This window comes from Fomitopsis serialis (genome assembly GCF_022376445.1).
Source record: "Fomitopsis serialis strain Sig1Antser10 chromosome Unknown B0H18scaffold_567, whole genome shotgun sequence".
NCBI lineage: Eukaryota > Fungi > Basidiomycota > Agaricomycetes > Polyporales > Fomitopsidaceae > Fomitopsis > Fomitopsis serialis.
The window spans coordinates 3,837-21,229 of NW_025955527.1; the positions used below are offsets into that span (position 1 = coordinate 3,837).

General features: G+C 56.7%; 6 protein-coding genes across 6 annotated transcripts; 2 read left to right on the forward strand and 4 right to left on the reverse strand.

Moving 5' to 3' along the window:
- Positions 1-365: 365 nt before the first annotated feature.
- B0H18DRAFT_1130911 (uncharacterized protein) lies at positions 366-1,331 on the forward strand (the record flags this gene model as incomplete). The annotated part of the gene is made up of 2 exons (XM_048035497.1): positions 366-385; positions 443-1,331. The coding sequence occupies 2 exons, from the start codon at positions 366-368 to the stop codon at positions 1,329-1,331; spliced, it is 909 nt and encodes a 302-aa protein (XP_047884399.1).
- Positions 1,332-5,822: 4,491 nt separating this feature from the next.
- Positions 5,823-6,630, forward strand: B0H18DRAFT_529885 (uncharacterized protein). The gene is made up of 3 exons (XM_048038479.1): positions 5,823-5,994; positions 6,117-6,444; positions 6,495-6,630. Coding segments are annotated over exons 1-3 (408 nt in total). The 5' UTR covers positions 5,823-5,916; the 3' UTR covers positions 6,497-6,630.
- A 1,749-nt stretch (positions 6,631-8,379) lies between these two features.
- Positions 8,380-8,899, reverse strand: B0H18DRAFT_1219791 (uncharacterized protein; the record flags this gene model as incomplete). Its single annotated transcript, XM_048036718.1, has 2 exons — positions 8,475-8,899; positions 8,380-8,418 (listed from the first exon to the last, which is right to left on the reverse strand). The coding sequence occupies exons 1-2, from the start codon at positions 8,820-8,822 to the stop codon at positions 8,380-8,382; spliced, it is 387 nt and encodes a 128-aa protein (XP_047884401.1). The 5' UTR covers positions 8,823-8,899.
- A 3,805-nt stretch (positions 8,900-12,704) lies between these two features.
- Positions 12,705-13,923, reverse strand: B0H18DRAFT_1073807 (uncharacterized protein). The gene is made up of 4 exons (XM_048031228.1): positions 13,834-13,923; positions 13,580-13,776; positions 12,821-13,516; positions 12,705-12,767 (listed from the first exon to the last, which is right to left on the reverse strand). The coding sequence occupies exons 3-4, from the start codon at positions 13,445-13,447 to the stop codon at positions 12,732-12,734; spliced, it is 663 nt and encodes a 220-aa protein (XP_047884402.1). The 5' UTR covers positions 13,448-13,516; positions 13,580-13,776; positions 13,834-13,923; the 3' UTR covers positions 12,705-12,731.
- Positions 13,924-14,602: 679 nt separating this feature from the next.
- B0H18DRAFT_922707 (uncharacterized protein) lies at positions 14,603-15,286 on the reverse strand (the record flags this gene model as incomplete). Its single annotated transcript, XM_048041606.1, has 2 exons — positions 15,233-15,286; positions 14,603-15,179 (listed from the first exon to the last, which is right to left on the reverse strand). Coding segments are annotated over exons 1-2 (597 nt in total), but the record flags the coding sequence as incomplete, so codon positions are not given.
- Positions 15,287-16,812: 1,526 nt separating this feature from the next.
- On the reverse strand, positions 16,813-17,073 carry B0H18DRAFT_849715 (kinase-like domain-containing protein; the record flags this gene model as incomplete). The annotated part of the gene is made up of 1 exon (XM_048039593.1): positions 16,813-17,073. A coding segment is annotated over one exon (261 nt), but the record flags the coding sequence as incomplete, so codon positions are not given.
- Between the last annotated feature and the right edge of the window lie 320 nt (positions 17,074-17,393).

A 17,393-nucleotide genomic window follows, 5' to 3' on the forward strand; every position in this document is an offset into this window, starting at 1 on the left:
TCATTGCATATCCCAGCGACGTACGTCTCCGCTCTCGCCGCCAAATACATACATTCATTGATGTCGTGCTTTTCTTATAGCGTCGCGAGCATAATATCAAACGGTCGTAAGCGACTGGCGATCCGACGACCCAGACGACGCATTTTGGCTTCGCTGGTAGCCAGTATACATATCGGAAATCAGGTAGTGTGTTATGCCTTTATGCTTGCTTCTGCAGAGCCGTGATCTGAGACGATGTCAGTAGTATACTAGTCTCTCTACCGTCGTGGATCTGCGTGGCCATTGCACACGGGGACGGATCCTTGAGACTGTGATCATTGCGATTGCGTGATCGTGCCGCTGTAGCGCACATCCATCTCGACGGAATGGACAAAGACGAGACCATGTAAGTGTCACTGTCCGGACGCGGGTAATATGTTCGCTTGACACATGTGGAATACAGTGCGGCTGCAACGTCCGAGGGTCCTTCTCAGGGACCTTCGATCCCGCGGCTTCCTCTGGAGGTCTGCGAACGGATCATCATCCACATAGCAATAGGAGTAAATCTATATTATGATTATTACTTCACGAGATGCGAGCCACATCTGACCACTCTCAATTCCTGCGCGCTCGTATGCCGAGACTGGTATTACCTGACGTGGTACTATCTTCGTCAGCGCATCTATCTCAAAGACCGGAATGATGTCCTCTCGCTTTCCAAGACACTCCGCCAAAGGCCGCTCCTCCATGAGGTTGTCCAACGTGTCATCATATCCGGTGCCTTACCTGGGGAACGCCAACCAATTCGCCACCTGGGGACGTTTGCTGCCATGCTCGCAGGCAAGGCAGCGAAGTTATCGGGGATCACCATTCGAGACGCGCAATGGACCACTGGCTCGGTCCGAATGGAGGACATCGGCTACCTGGCTGCGTTCAGCTCCATTGACACTCTGAGGATCTCCGATGTCACCTTGTCGAGCGTCGCCCAGCTCTCCCACCTCGTTTCAGCACTCCCACGGCTTAGGAATCTATGGTGCAACAATGTTGACTGCTTGCAGAAACAGCAAGTCTCCCTGGCCTCCCTCCCGCTGAACTGTGCAAATTTGGAGGATGTCTATGTGCTATGGGTTGCACCAGCAGTCGAGGACTTCTTCGTGTGGATCAGCCAGGCTTCTCGAGTGCGCGGTCTCGCTGTTGTGGTTGACAGCGACTTGGGTCCATCCTCGGCAGCGAGCAGAAGCCAAACTTTGCTCGATGCCAGTTCTACATCCGCAGAACTGGTTGTGCTCCATATTGTTCGCAGTTCTCCAGTTCGTGGTACAATTGACGCCACAGTCGGCAAGTCCTCTTAGTTCCGCCTCTCCCGTCACTTGGCTGATTGGTTCCACGCCTACAGAGCGACACTGTAACCTTTCACGGCACAAATATCTGCGGAATTTGAATATCTATCTGGACAACCACCTCGCAGCATGGCCGTGGATCCCGCATATCCTGTCTCGCATCACTTCGAAAGACTTTCAATTAATGTCTATTGTAGTTTGGCTTATGAACCGCACGGATGGCGACCTGAATGCCTTGCTGCGAAAATGGTGCAGGATGGTGTCTTGGGACAGCTGGACGACATACTGCAGGAGAAGTACTGTTCCAGGACCGTTACATCGTTCAGCGTCTGTCTATGCTTTGCATACCGTGACAGCAGTCGGAAACCTGGCAAACAGCTTTTGGGGACGGGTTCAACACCCCAGGAACAGTTTGATCGTTGGGACAGGCTCGTCAGGCAGAAGATGCCACGCTGTAATGGACGAGGTATACTGATGTAAGTAGTATTATGGACTGAATCAAGCTGCAGTGGAGAGCTGACTACCCTTTAGCACCAAACCGAGCTTCGACGAATACGCCAGCTGGGCGCGGCATAGTAAAGCATCGTTACGTCATAGAGTGCCCGTTGAACAGACCAATACTGGAGGAGAGGTGCAACCCGAGAGTCGACTCGGAGATGACGAGGGTCCTCAAGACACTGCGGATTGACATCCTCGAGATCCCGCATCGTCGCAGAATTGTTGCATGGAGTGCTGTGAGTACGGAGTCGTCATTATAATTACTGTCTCCTAATGTATTCTGTGATCTCAGGGTGCAGAGTGTCCGCCGCCGGAAAGCGGGTCCGACATTGCAGGCCTCAGGGATTCGCGCTCCCTCATGATTATAATAATGCATAATCATTTCTTGACAATTGGAGGACTGGCCAGAAGGTGATAGGCATGTCTTGTGCTCGAAATAGACAGTCGTTTGCTATGAAACAAGAGTCCGTTTACGGATTGTACCCAGAGCGTGAATATTACTCGTAGTCAAGTACTGCATACGTGCCGTAAGTCTCGCAACCACCAACCTGCACGTTCGTGCGTATCTTTGTCACAAACAACGAATACTGACATGGAGTCAGACGGACGAGTATTGGCGACCGATCGGAAAGTACTGGCAGTATCAGAGGTGGGTGCTGCATGCACGGAAAACGAGGAGAGCTACGCGGCGTCTGCCCAGATGACGGGGATACCCAACCACGACAAGAAATGGGGACCGCACCTGTGCCGGCTTCCTGAAAGCCTTCCGACGTGCCGCCATGCGGGCTACGCCACGCTACCGTGACAAGATCGCCCACCAGTTTTACCTTGACGGCCCCGGAGTCTATCACTCATGCTAATATAATCAACGACACAGTCGATCCAGAACGAGACACTACGTAGCGGAAAGCGATGTCAGTAGCCAGCATGGGAGCTCAGAAATCAGGCGTACCACGCGTCTCAGGCCTCGTCAGAGTGCCGTATATACTCGATTGACCGATGATCGCCGTTAACCCAAAGAGACGGCGGGTGGCGGAGTGCCGTGCAGCATCGCGTCTGTACATACTGGCTATATTGACGCGACGACCTGTCAGATTATGACCACAAGTCCTATCTTGCTTCAGGTAGAGCCAGGTCATCGAATGAATATACGTGCCATACCCAGACACCGCGACCGACGTGTTCGATACGAGTACTCATTGAGTATACCCGATATATATGCCGTTCGTCCGGAGGAGTAACACACGGTACTGTCCGAGTCAGTGAGCTGGACGTGCAGCAATCTCTGCAACCAAAAAACGCACATTTAGTTGGCATGATTCATGGACACTCGCCACTCTCGGTTCCGAATCGACGAACCATGATCTAGTCGGGAGAGAAGAGAGCGTAATCAATCGCTGACAGAGCATCAGTGTCGAGTTGGGGCAACACTAGTGAATTGACATCAATCGCGCGCAGGGTCCGATAGACTGAGACGTACGAATCAGTCACAGCGTCTTCCAGTCGAGAGTTTGCCTCGGATGACGTGTCTCACTGGTATTCTGCCACCAGTTAGCGGACAGTCCTATGCGCTTGATCAAGTTAGTGCAAAATGTCGCAGGCACGACGTGCAAGAAAAGAAATGGGCGCACCGGTGGACAAGCGCGTTGGCAGGTGTGACGACTGGGTGGATGAGCGGGCGAATGTTGAGTCAATACGTGATAATTTGTGACGAGACTGATGCTTTGAAAGACCGACCGCGTGGCACAGTACTCGCCCGACGAGACTGATCTATGGCTGGCCACTTCCGCCAGTTGTAGACGTTCTCTTCCTAGGACTCACTCGCGGCGAGTCGAAAACCAGGCCTCCGAGTCGGGTGCACTGGGATGAGGAGCTAAAGGGGGGCTGAGCATCACTGAACGCAAGGATTATAACGAAGGGGTGGACGACAATGAAATGGATGATGAGGTATGCGGCAGCGAGTATCGGTGGCCAGGTAGGAGGATGGTGTGCACGAGCGCACAGAGGCTTGTAACGGGTTACGTGCGTCGTAGGCGACTCGACGGTGACGTCGTGGTGTAAGCCATCCGAAACGGCCGTGCGCGCCGTAGCCTGCAGCGCAGTGCCCGGACGAGCACCGCTGCGTGCTCGGTAGCAGCGCGGCGCATCTCATGGTTGCCTAGTAGGCGTTGCGTGGCGGCGACCCTGCTCCGAATCCGGCTCGAGGCATCGTCGTCCGCTGTGGTCTCTCCCGTTCCGTCTTTCCGCAGCCTGTCCCAATCCTATCCTCGTTCCTGTACGGTTTCACAGCCGCCTCTCGCCTGCCTGATCCTCGCCTTTCTCTCTTCACACCCCTGCTTACCTGTCCACTACCTCGCCATCCGCGGTCGTGGAACCCGCTAGGACGAGGAGCTACGCGTCCGCCGGCAATCAATGAGACGAGCTGTGTAGATAACTTTAGGTGAAGCCTACCGAAACCACAATACACGCTCGCAAACCGCGGCGCGATCACTATGAGGGGCGTTACAGGACGACGTCGTGTAAGGGAGGTAGTGTTGGTCGAATTGCACGGCGAGTACGTACCGGATCGTTGAAAATTTTTAACCCGCGCGATCTACCACGTCCCTGCGCGCGTATTCAGCCTTGCGTGGCGGCGTTCAGCGATGAGTGGGAGATGGGAGGGCATCGGGACTGCGACACGGATCGGGGACGGCGTAGCACAAGTCGCGCGGCGTGTGACACAGCACGCAGCTTCAGACTTGCACGGGCTCACGTGGGACGCCAGTAGCTGTCGTCCAGGACAACCACAGGGCTGCAGGTTGTATGGATGGCGTGCGCGGTCGATCCCGGGCGATTTGGGACACATCGCGCAGAACATCGCCGCGCGCGTCGTCCTGCGCACGGAAGCGATCCGGACCACTCGGAGGTTCAGAGATGAGCGGAGGGTACCGTTGTACCGCTTTCGAGCTGGTAGGTGGGTGGATACACTGTAGGTACAGGGACGAGGGCAAGTCGGGGACGGCGCTTCCACAGGCGACTCGACTCGATAACTGAGTACGATATGCTCACCAGAGTGAAAACGTGCGTCTGCGAGCGCGGCAACGAAATTTGTTCGACGGACTCAGGTCGGTCGTCCGCATCGACCTGTCTAGGCGACGAGCACGGGAAGGGCACAGGGAAGGGGCACAGAGGGGAGAGACTACGTCGAAAGGGCAAACAGCGGAGCAGAAGACAGAGTGACAGACAGAGGGCGCGGAACGGTGCGCGGGAGCTGGAGAGGGCGCCGAGGTCAGCGGGGCATGGAGGAGCATAATAGCTAGGGTGTCGTTGGCCAGGCGGAGGACGGCAGATGGCGGAGGCCGAGGTTGCTTCAACTTGAGCTGCGACTGCCAGCAGATGCACGTACGGACGTGTCCCGCACCGACGAGACCATGGCAAGAGGGGGACGCGTCCACTTTCTGCTAGCTTGGCCGCTGGCAGCGACTGAGCCCGTCAGGCCGTCGATGACGTCTGTCCGTGCCGTCGAGATCGGCTCGGCCGTAGACGCCAGCGCGACGCGTCGAGCCGAGTCGCCGCGCGTTGGTAGCCGGTCAGCCACCGAGCAGTAGATCGGGCGGATCCGGGACTGGACCGTCAGTCGAGTGCCGTAGCAGCCAGCACGACGATTACGCCAGTCGTCTCACAATCCTCTCCTCCGATGCCGTAATTGGATGAGCCATGGTCGACTGACGAGCCTGCTGCCGAATCCCGGCCGATACAGTAAGACGCAAGACCGGACGGATTTCGTGAATAAGGCCAAGGGCGACCCCCAGCCAGCAGCATCACCTCCCTTGGGGGGCCTGGCAGCCCTCAGGCTTTGCATTTTATGCGCTGCACTAGGTGAGCATCTCCGTTGCTGCTTATTGACAACACTATTTCTGTGGTCCTTCATAGTTCCTTTGTCCGTTGACTCTTTCTTCCTGCCGTCCAATGCAAATGCGCCGCAAACGCGTGCTCCCAAGCCGTCGTGCGCAGAGTTAGCTCCTGGAAAAACAGCGAACGCCTCAACATCCACCACTCCCGCGTCGTACCAGCTCTCGTCACGTACTCAAGTCGGTCGGACGCGCTGCGCATAATTGCGATGACGAGCTCCTCGGCTACACTGAACCACGGCCAAGAGCAAATGCGGCATCCTCCTGTATTCGACGGACACCCAAAGGCGAGTCTCTCCGAACCGTACATGCAGTAGCGAGACTCGATTGACACGCGCTATCCCAAGCAGTGGCCGGTCCTCGCTGGCCAGTATGTCTCGCGAAGAACAGCAACCGCTTTTGCAACCAGCCGGCGCGGACATCCTCACCATCGCACCACCTGCTTCCGTCCGGGCAACACAGGACGGCCGACAGTCGTCACGCATCAAAGACCACCCTGCCCTGCCATTCCATGCGTGTGCCCATCCGCAGGCACTCCCGGACCGTGAACGTTTCCATCGTGGGCCGCGGCGACCTCGAAGACGGAGATCGCAGCCGTGCGAGAAGCCGGGATTTCAAGATGCTGTCTACAATCGCGAGGAGGCTAAGACTGTCGTCCCTGGCAGTGCGCGACTTACGAAGGGCGGGAAGGATTGGCGAGCAGCGAGGGATGATAGGCTGGACAGATGTCCACAATTGTGAGTAGCCCGAGTACTCGACGCTCAAGCCGAGCTGACGAGTTCCACAGGACACGTCATCGCGAGCAGCTGGTTAAGGCCGCGCACACGTTCTGGCGTGTTCCAACGCGTACTGGCGAGCTCGACCCACGCTTGCGATGTCGAGAAGGGAAGACTACCGCGACCGCAAGGAGTCTACTGACGACGGCCAGACGCTGCGCACGAGCAGAGATCGCGCGAAGTAGTCGAGCCAGGAGGTCAGTGATTGATAATCCTGACCGGGTGCACGCCAGGAGGTGAGTCTACGCGCGTTTTATGTCCGACTGGCCGGCCTGACGATGGTAGTGTTGACGGGTGGGCTGTACGCTCGGCACCGCAGAACTCGCAGACTAGATAGCTCGGCTCAAGGCAATCCGTCGATCGAGGAGGCTAGTACGTATTAAATTTTGACCCGTCATCCTGGTTGCTGATCCACTTTCCGTCGGTACCTCATAAGGACCCGACATCTCGTTTACGATAGGTCCCGGGGTCGTCAAGATGGAAGGCTATGTTTGAACTCGAAGGTGAGGAAAAACTACCATTGTACAGTGTCTTGTCCCTGTCGTGTAAAGCAGCGCGCAGGGCGCCACCGAAGGCTGTTCGGAGGCCGGTGAAGGTGCGATCCTCGCTTCTCGCAGTGTCATCTGCGCACACGTTGTGTGGTCTTGCGTGTATTCTGTAGATACAGGGTCGGTACTACCCCCTTTGGACGGACAGTGCTTGCTCGTACTGTCGGGTGTATCGCACGTCATCGATACTCAACTTACCTGTTTATGACTTAATGCCATGCGTTCAGCTGCTTGTAGCAACCATGAGGTTGTGGCTTGACTATGACGAAAGACAAGTGTCCTATTGACACCGTAGTACCTGAATACAATTGGATACACCCGTATCGACGAAACGCCGCTCCATGATGCATTGATGATCGAATGCCTGTCTGGAGCGTACAATACACATACCGCCGTTCGTCCAGTTCACCAAGAACAAAAATGCTACACCTGATCATGAGTGGATGTGAGTTCCCCGACACCAGCAACATCGCTAACCGCGTTGCGGCCGCGGGGGCATTATGTACCTTGGCATCGTGCTACCAATCAGCAGAGCGATATTGATGGTGATAGTTCTGTACTCACGGACTCCATATAACGGTACTAGCGAGGATGCAGAGTTGCAGGGATGTTAATCCGTGTCGCCTCCACCCTCGGACTCAGTGGGTTGCGCCTCTCCTTCGGCATTCGTCTGTTCACTGGTAGTTAGGATGCTAGCATGTATCCCTTCCATGCCCCCCTCCACTTGCGGTGTCCTTGGACGCCACGCACAGTGCTATGAAGAATAAGTACTCAATCTTTTTCCACATTTCGACTCAGTCTGTAGTTCCGTACGTACGTGAGTAGTATACCTCGCCCATGCGACTGTGGCATCTCCCGCCTGACGAGCTCGTCCCACCAATCGTACCGTTCACGCATCCCAGTAAGCTCACCGCCAGATCTCAATTTGTCGATGTCGTCGCGAATGCCTAGACAGACACCGTGCGCAACAATACCGGAGAAGCACTTCTCCTGCATGGTACTGTCCAATCGCGCCAGGACATCATCCTCTCCATTGTCGTCAGCATTTCGTCCAAATCATCGGCCATGTGGTCTGTCGAAGCACCGATATAACAGACAAAGCCAGGAAGTGTTTCGAGGGATGTGAGACAGGACATGCGGGATCCAGGCCATGCTGTGAAGGGGTGGTACAGCCAGATCTCCAACTTCCACAGGTGGTCATGGTGTGATAGATTGTAATGTCGCTCTGTAGGCATGAAACAATCAGCCAAGTGACTTGATAGAGGACTAAGAGGACTTTCCGACGAAGGCATCAGTTGAACCATCACAAACAGGAGAACTGGGATCAAGATAGAGCAAAACTGCCTTTTCAGATGTGGAACTCGCGTCCAGCAAAGTCTGGCTTCTGCTGACTGCCGAGGATGAATCCAGCCCGTCGTCCACTCCAATTCCGAGGATGCGCACTCGAGAAGCGCGGCTGATCTGCACGAAGAGGTCTTCGACCGCTGGTGCAACCCATCGCACATCGAGATCATTCAGAGTCGCGCAGTTCAGTGGGAGGGCGGCCGGGGAGACTTGCTGTTTCTGCACGCAGTCAATATTGTAGCACCATAAGGCCCTAAGCTGCGGGAGTGCTGAGACGAGGCGGGAGAGCTGGGCAACGTTCGTCAAGGTGACATTGACGACGTGTAGATCGCGAACGGAACTGAACGTAGCTAGGCAGCCGATGTCCTCCATTCGAACCGAGCCGATGGCCCACTCCGCGTCTTCAATGGTGATCGTCGACAGCCTCGGAAGCTTGCCCGCGAGCATGGCGGCAAACGTCCCCAGGTGCGGGATCGGTAGGTGTTCCCCGGGAGAGGCGCCCGATATGACGAGCTGTGGACGACCTCACGGAGGCGCGGTTTTGCGCGCAGTGTCTTGGAGAGCGAGGGGACATCCTTCCGGTCTCGCAGATGGATGCGTCGGCGCAGATGGTACCACGTCAGGGAGTACCAGTCTCGGCATACGAGCGCGCAGGATGTCAGAGTGTACCTATGAAGCTCGCCAATCAGAAAGGAATACGTGATATCCCATCCCGCAGCTATGTAGTCGATGATCCGTTCACAGATCTCCACAGGAAACCATGGGATCGCAAGCCCGTCAGATGAGCACTCGGATGCTGCGGCTGTCCTGTTTTCCACATGTGTAAGCCATGTTACCCGCGTCCGAACAGTAAGACTCACATTAATTCGATTCTGTCCATTCCGCCGAGATGGGATGTGCATTTGGCGACGTGACTCGCAGTCGCGCCGACCAAGTCTCAAGGGTTTGTGCACGAGTGGGGTGGCCACGCAGGTCCACGACGACGAAGACACGTTACTGGTCACATCGTCTCAGACCGCGGCTCTCCAAGAGTAAGCATAATGCGATACTACGTTACCTGATTTTCGGTTTGTTATTGGCTACCAGATAATCGAAGATGTGTTCTGTCGGTCGATTTTTTTTCGCGAGGAGCTGGCGACTGTTTGGACTCGCGACGCTATAAGGAAAGCACGAAGTCGGTAAGGATATCCATTGGCGAGAGCGGATGCGTACCTCGCGAGGACTTTCAATCGCTGTTGGTGTGCGCTGCGAAGACTCGAAGCGGACAAAGGGAGAGCACAGGGACAGCGAAGGCAATATCAGGAATTATACGTGCATCGATACAACATAGCGCTCACCGGTACATATAGAAACATCGACCACAGATGCAGGATGTCGGAAGTGGTTCTTTGCATTCAGTGGACGCCGTGAAGTCAAGGCTCTCCGCAGCCGACGCCAGAATGGCCCTGACCTGGATTATGCGTGAAACGGTACTCGCATTACTCACATGCAGTCCGCGGCGTGTGCACCGAAATTGCATAGAGAGGAGCACTTTCCCTGGCTGCAGCGCACCCAATTTTGGTGAGCTCGCGCGAGGCAGGCTGTCCGAACAGCGAGCTTATTGAATGGATGCTTGTCCATAATCAATGTGAACCACAAAAGATGTAAGATCGAGGGTGCGCAGGGTTCCGAACAGACGCGGGCCAGGACCGCATTTGATTCAGTACAGCGAGGGATATGGCGCACCGTGTCTCGTCTAAGCGGTCGCGTGTTCAACACAACACTCCCCTGCATGACCAGGAACATACAGGCCCTCATACCTGGTGAATACATACCCACCCCCGTCATGCATGGTGCCATCTCCTCGAGCACCGACACACTCGTAGAACACGCGACCACGCCACTTGACATCGCCGCTGTCGTGTCTTCGGCCCAGATCGAGCGGGATGTGAACGTTTATAAGGGGATCCAGTGAGGTCAAGGTTGGTGTTTGACGGAAGGAGCGGACGGGATGTAGTGAATGCGTACGGTGGCCGCATAGCGTAGTATCTACATCCAGGAAATACAACCTCAGCGAAGCCATACAAAATGGAGCGGCACCGGACGACATACCAGTACATCCGACATCGACTAAAGCGTCAAATTCGAAATTCGGGCAGAAATGCATCCGTACATACGCGTGTTCGGTGCATTCTAATACGTCAGACGGGTCTGCGGAGGTAACATACCTTGACCGACCGGACTATACGTCCAAAACAAGTGCAGCCACACCGAGTCTTCGGCCATGATCCCTTCGAACGCGTAAAGATGTTGCGCAGATAGGTCGGGAGTACGGCGTAACATCGTCCGCAGGCACGGTCGCGTTCGCCCACTCTTGTTAGTGAACCTTCCCATTCCGTGTACCATCGTCACGGCGCCCCCGTTCTCCGGCGGGTGTAAGCTGAATTGCAGTGTTTGCGCAACGTCGTGACTTTCCTACAAACAAACCACAGCTGCTTCGCGCCTGATAGTGAGACGGGACTGTCATGCAGCTAGCGTCAGCGATGGGGCCGCGCAGAGAAAGATAAAAACGCTTCAATCCATCTGCAACCGACTGATTCAGAACCATTATTGAGGGAAGGTCATGCCAGGGCACGACTATGTGAGGACAGACCTAGAGACGGATTGGTCTTCGGGTGGACGCCGCACGCTTGCAGAGCAACTAGCAGCGGTTACTAGCGTCTTCTGAAAATGTATAGCACCTCGACTGAGAGGGTCGAAGGGTCGCCAAGTGCTGGAAATGTCCCGGTGAAGCCAGGGAACGAATGGACAGACGGGTCGCAACCATGAACTTTATCTAGAGCACGAGCTGTCGACGGCCTCTCGCGCTGGCTGCCGTAGCCCGAGAATGTCGAGCGGATTGATCATGCGCAATCCGAGGGCAGCCGTCCTGGAGCAGGTCGTGCGAGTCCCAGAGATCGTCGCCGCAAGAGAGCGCACCAAGAGCACGCTCGCCGCTGCTGTCGACCCGCCCGCCTTCTCCGACGTTGTGCGATGGGTCGCCTGCCACGAACTCGCTGCCTGCTCGACGCTCGCCACTCGCCAGTTTGGTCATTAATATTGTTGTTTTCACCTCGCCGTGCACCGCCTACCGGACCCGGAAAGCGGAGGGCTCGGGAGGGAGTGCGCTGGCGGCGGTGACGTCGTGGCTCGTTGTGGTCGCGCGCGGCGGGCGGCGGGTGCGCGACGTCAGACAGCTGCCACTCCCAGTGACAGGCCAAGCGCCGACGTCGATCATGGCCCACCCGACTCGGATGTCTCCGGCAATTGCCCGAGGCGCGCAGTCGCCGCCAGTGGCCACAGCAAACGCGTCCTCCTTTTGTCGAGCGGAGTAGCCTGCGGAAGCGCCACCCCGACTTGCCGTACACTCACCTGTGCGGCTCGAAACGGTACCAAATCGTACCATCGAGCCGTATCTGAACCCTCCAAGCGGTCCAACTCGGGACGGCTTCCGCATGCGGGACGAAGCGTGCGGTGATGTTCTGTGCGCCGCACACCCAAAGCGCCCGGAATTGTCCCCCGCATGCCATAAGTATCAACAACTTTTACAGACGCCCCGTCCGCATGGTTGGCAGCTTCGCTGACAGGTATGTCGACCCGAGTTCCACGTCCGGTGCGTCGCTCACAACGTTATTGGAAGGTGTCTGGAAGCGAGGCAAGGACCTCGGGGACCCTAGTAATAGTTTGTGGCCTCGAGAGCTGTATGCTGAAACTGCTGACGCTCACGATCCCGCGCCGAAAACGGAAACCTGCCGGAGACGCAGAATGGCTTCCGCGCAGAGGCGGACGGCGTACGAACAACAATGCATTCGTGCTCAGCGCTCAGCGCTCAGGACGGCGATGGAAAAGGCCCGCGCGATGGGGTCGACCTGTCCGCCGGCATCGTGGCAACGAACCTCCGAGTCGAACAGCTCCGCCTCTCGCTCGTCTCGCACCTGAGGCCTGAGGCCTGAGGCTAGAGATGGCTGCTTGCGTCCGCCTCCGAATTGTGGCTGCGCGTCCTCGCAAGGTGCCGGTACTGGAACGGAGAGCTTATACCTCTCGATAGAGGTTCGCAAGCACTGACTCGCCATGTGCCGTCCCGTGGCGTCCGATCGCGTGTGCCGCCTGTTCCACGGGAACGGAGAGTGTGGAAACCATCGAGGACGAGGTCCACGTCTTGCTTCGAGAGTCGACGCAAGTCCCGCCGTCGTTATGACCGCGCGAGACGTTTTGCAAGATTAGGCAAGCCGGTTTTGAACCATGAAGAGAGGGCGAGACCGCCGGCTACTGACGACAGCAAGACACCGCGCACAAGCAGACACCGCGCGATGTAAGTAGTGAGTTATAGCGAGGAGGTCAGGGTTCGATAGTCCTGACCGGGTGAACACCGGAAGGTGAGTCCACGCCCATTACATTTCGTCGACTGACCGGCCTGACAATAGTACAGTGGGGATAAGTAGGCTGTCCGGACCAGCTGTCGCGCCGTGCTTCATCGCGGGCGACCAATGGTACGCGCGGGAGTCCCTGTTTCTTGAGAGACGTTCTGGCTGTGCGTACGTGTGCACCACCGTCGAGCGGCGGCGAGGGACGGACCTGCCGGGTAAGCCGACTGGGACGACCTGACACGAGAGGTGGGGGGACGCTACCGGAACGGTGACTATTTGGCTCGGACATGCGTCTTCCTCGACCGCAGGAGACGTTTTGCGAGCCCAAACGAGCCCGTATTGAACCACGACAGTGGCAGTCGCTGCCTGAGCGACTCGGGTGGCAACCACAGCGGCACTGACGGTGATGGACCTGCGATCGTGTGTACAGTGTACTTCATCATGGTCCCCTCGCCAACACTTAGCTTTCCCGTTTATGGTTCCACTGCATGTACCAAGCTGCTCGTGGTAAACATGGGGTTGCGTGTTGACTATGACGAATACAAGTGTACGTTTGACAGACGCAGTGCCCGAATACACTTGGACGCATCCAGCATCGACGAGACCCCGTTCCTTGACGATAAAATGTCTGTCTGGAGCACAATACAGACTGTCATCCGTGCAATTATGCAAGATCAATGTAATCATGAGTGGGTGTGAATGCCTTCCCCGACACCAGCGACATAGGCTCGACCCGCATTACGGCCGTGAGCCATTCTGTACCGTGAGGCCGCACAACGAATGAGCAGAGAGGCTTGATGATGATGGCTTTGTACTCACGGGCTCCATGCAACGGTACGACTGAGGATGTAGGGTTGCAAGGATGTTAATCCGTGTCGTCTCGAGGATCCTCGTCTTGCCCCTCGGCCCGAGGCACCTCCTCTCCAGTGGCATTTTTCTGTTTAGCTTGCATGATAGTACGTATCCTGCCCATGTTCAACTTCCAACAGGCAAATTCCTGAGAGGTATGCACAAGGCTTCGTGGGACATTCAGCTTTCCTTCGAAATTTGAGGAAGTCCATAGTAATACGTACCTCAATATGCCTCGTCCATGCGAGTGCGGCACTCTCCGCCTAACGAGCTCGTCCCAACGATCATATCGTTCTCGGAACGCCGAATTCAGAAGCTCGTCGTCAGATTCCCAAGTGCCGCTATCATAGGCAATGCCTAGACAGATGCCGCACGACGCAACAGTACTAGAGAAGCGCTTCTCTTGCAATACGCTGTCCAGCCGTCCCAAGACGCCATCCTGCTCCATTGTCGTCATCAGCGCGTCCAGGTCAATAGGCATGCGAGCCGACCGGAATATGAACACAACCGACATAGCCTGGAAGTGTTTCGAGACGACGCGAGACAGTATATGTGGGATCCAGGGCCATGCCGCGAAGGGGTGGTACAACCAGATGTCCAACCTCCATAGACGTTCGTGGCGTGAAAGATTGTAGTGTTGCTCTGTAGATATTAGATAATCAGGCAGGCGGCGAAAGAGTTGAAATGAGAAGACCTTCCGACTGTGGCATCAATTGCACCATCACGAACAGGAGAACTGGAATACATATAGAGCGCGACGACTTCTGCAGATGTGGAACTCGCATCCAGTAAATCTTGGCTTCTGCTGGCTGCTGATGAGGGATCCAACTCGTTGTCCACCCCAAGATCTAAAAGCTGCACTCGAGAAGCCCGGCTGATCTGCACGAAGAAGTCTTCGACTGCTGGTGCAACCCATCGCACATCGAGATCATTCAGAGTTGCACAGTTGAGTGGGAGGGAGGCCGGGGAGACGTGCTGTTTCTGCAAGCAGTCAATATTGTAGCACCACAAGGCCCTAAGCTGCGGGAGTGCTGAAACGAGGCGGGACAGCTGGGTAACACTCGGCAAGGTGACATTGCGGACGATCAGAGTGTCAACGAAGCTGAACGCAGCGAAGTAGCCGATGTCCTCTGTGCGCACCGAGCCGGTGGTCCACTCCGCATCTTCAATGCTGATCCTCGACAATCTCGGAGTCTTGCCCGCGAACATGGCGGCAAACGTCCCCAGGTGCGGGATTGCTCGATGTTCCCCAGGAGGGGCACCCGATAAGACGACCTGTTCAACGACCTCACGGAGGCGCGGTTTTGCGCGGAGTGTCCTGTAGAGCGAGAGAACATCCTTTCGGTCTCGCAGATGAATGCGTCGACGTAGATGGTACCACGTCAGGTAGTACCAGTCGTGGCATACGAGCGCGCAAGATGTGAGAGTGGACAGATTTGGCTCGCCCTTTGCAGCAGCATAACTGATATCCCATCCCGTCGCTATGTGGTCGATGGTCCGTTCACAGACCTCCACAGGAAGCCGCGGGACCGCATGGCCGTGGGAGGGGCCCTCGGGCGTTGCGGTTGTACTGTAGTTCACATCTGTAAACCATGGTACCCGCGTCCGGACAGTGACACATACATCGATTTGGCTCCGTCCATTCCGCTGAGATGCGCTATAGCAACGTGGTCACGCAGTCGCACCGATCAAACCCTGAAGGATTCATGCACGTTGCGATGACAACGCGAATCCACGACGATGAAGAATGACATCGTCTCAGACCGCTGCTCTCCAAGAGCAAGCATGGACATTACCTGCTTTCCGGTGTGTATACTGGCTACCAGGCAAGCCACTTCGCGTCGTCCGCGTCGTCGGGTTGCGAGTCGCTTACGACCGTCTACGCTCCCGACGCTGTGAGGAAAGCACGATGTCAGTAAGAACATGTGATGGCGAAAGCGGAGTCGTACCTCGTGAGGACTTTCAATAGCTCTTGGTGTGCGCTGCAAGAACTGGACGAAGGGGGAGAGCGCAAGGATAGCGAATGCAATGATAAGAGATGTACATGCATCGATACAACATAGCGGCGCGTATAGAAGTATTGAACATAGACACGCGTTGTCGGAAGCGCCGGTCCATTGCATTCAGTGGATGCCGTGAAGTCAAGGCATTACGCTGCCGCAGCCGATGCCGGGATAGACCTCTGGCCATCATTCTGTGAAGCAGTACTCGCATAACTCACATATAGTCCGCGACGAGTGCACGGAAATTGCATAGAGGGGACCGCTCTACCTGGATGCAGTACTCGCGCCTGATTCTGATGCGCGCGCGCGAGGCAGGCCCGACGCCGTCTAGAGAGTCGGGGGACTGCAGGTCGCCTCGGAAGCCGCCGAGGCCCGACTGAGGGGGCGCTACTCTCGGCCCATCCCCCGACTCGGAGGCCTGGGTTATGACACGCCGCGAGTACTCTCAAGGCAATGCCTACGACCGCTGCACAAGTAATGGGCCGCGCATGCTGCTGCGAGCGGAAGGGGAGGAGCTGACATAGTGAAGACAGCGATCGCGTACAACATGATCTCCTGTTGACAACCATCAGAGTCGCAGTCGCACGATGCACCCCCGAAGGATTTGAGGAGCCGTATGCCAGACTGGTCACAATCGTAGGGCTGGCACATCTGCAGCTGAATGACGGGGGATCAGCAAGGATTCCGTGGTAGACACACGGCGACATACCAAGATGTGGTAGATAGACAGACCACGGACCCCATCTCCGAACCGACGGGCCACGAGAAGACTTGCGGCACAGCCATCTCCTTGGGCTGCAGAGGTTATTGCTTTTCACTTCATTAGCTGAACGGAGGAAGGCAACATGTAAGAACGCGGTGCCAAGAAGCAGTGAGGAAGACGAACATGATGGAGCGAGCACCACTCGCATACGGTCAGACGCCTTGCTGATGGCCACTGGTGCTGCTTCACTAATACTCATCATCCACTCTCCGTCGCTTTGTCGCCTTCCCATCGCGCACGAGACTGTCGACGGCCTTTGGCGGACGAGCTTCCGATTCGCCATTCCCGCGTCTTTCATCATCCACCGCACCACGCCCAGCCCACTCCGCCAAAGCCGGCCGACGCAACGGGTCATATTCCTGCAGCACAAACGCGAACTCCCGTAGCGCCTCGCGCCCCTCCACCCCCGCCTCCGTGAGCCCGCTCGTGAACATCTCCAACACGCGCCCACACGCCCACCTGTCCGCGCGGACCGTGCTGTACGCGCACCCGTCCCCGACCTCCGGCGCCGTCCAGCCCTCCGACCCGCAGAAGCCCTCCACCGCGTCGTCCTCGCCCGTCACGTACACCGCGACGTCGAAGTCGATGATCTGCAGGCGGTAGTCCGCGGTGTACACCAGGTTCGACGGCTTCACGTTGCGGTGGGCGACGCCGTGCGTGTGGAGGAACGAGAGGCCGTTGATGAGGTCGTGCCCCAGCGGAACGAGTCGCCCGTGGAGGTCCGCGACCAGGCCAGTCTGGGGTTTCATGACTGGCCGCTGCTGCGGGAGCACGAGCCACGCGCCTTCCGGGGAGTGGATGGTCTCGAGCAGAGGGATGATGTGCGCGCTCGGAGGCTTCAGCTCGTGCAGGTAATCGAGAATGTCGTGCTCGTCGGAATCGCGGCCGACGTGCCTGGCGACGAAAGTCTGGCCGCGCGCTTTCGTGACGACGTACACGGTAGCTGGTTCCTGCAGGAGGTATTTCAGTGCTCTGAACGATGAAGTTGGGTTCCGGCTGTACCTCACTCGAGGAAGTA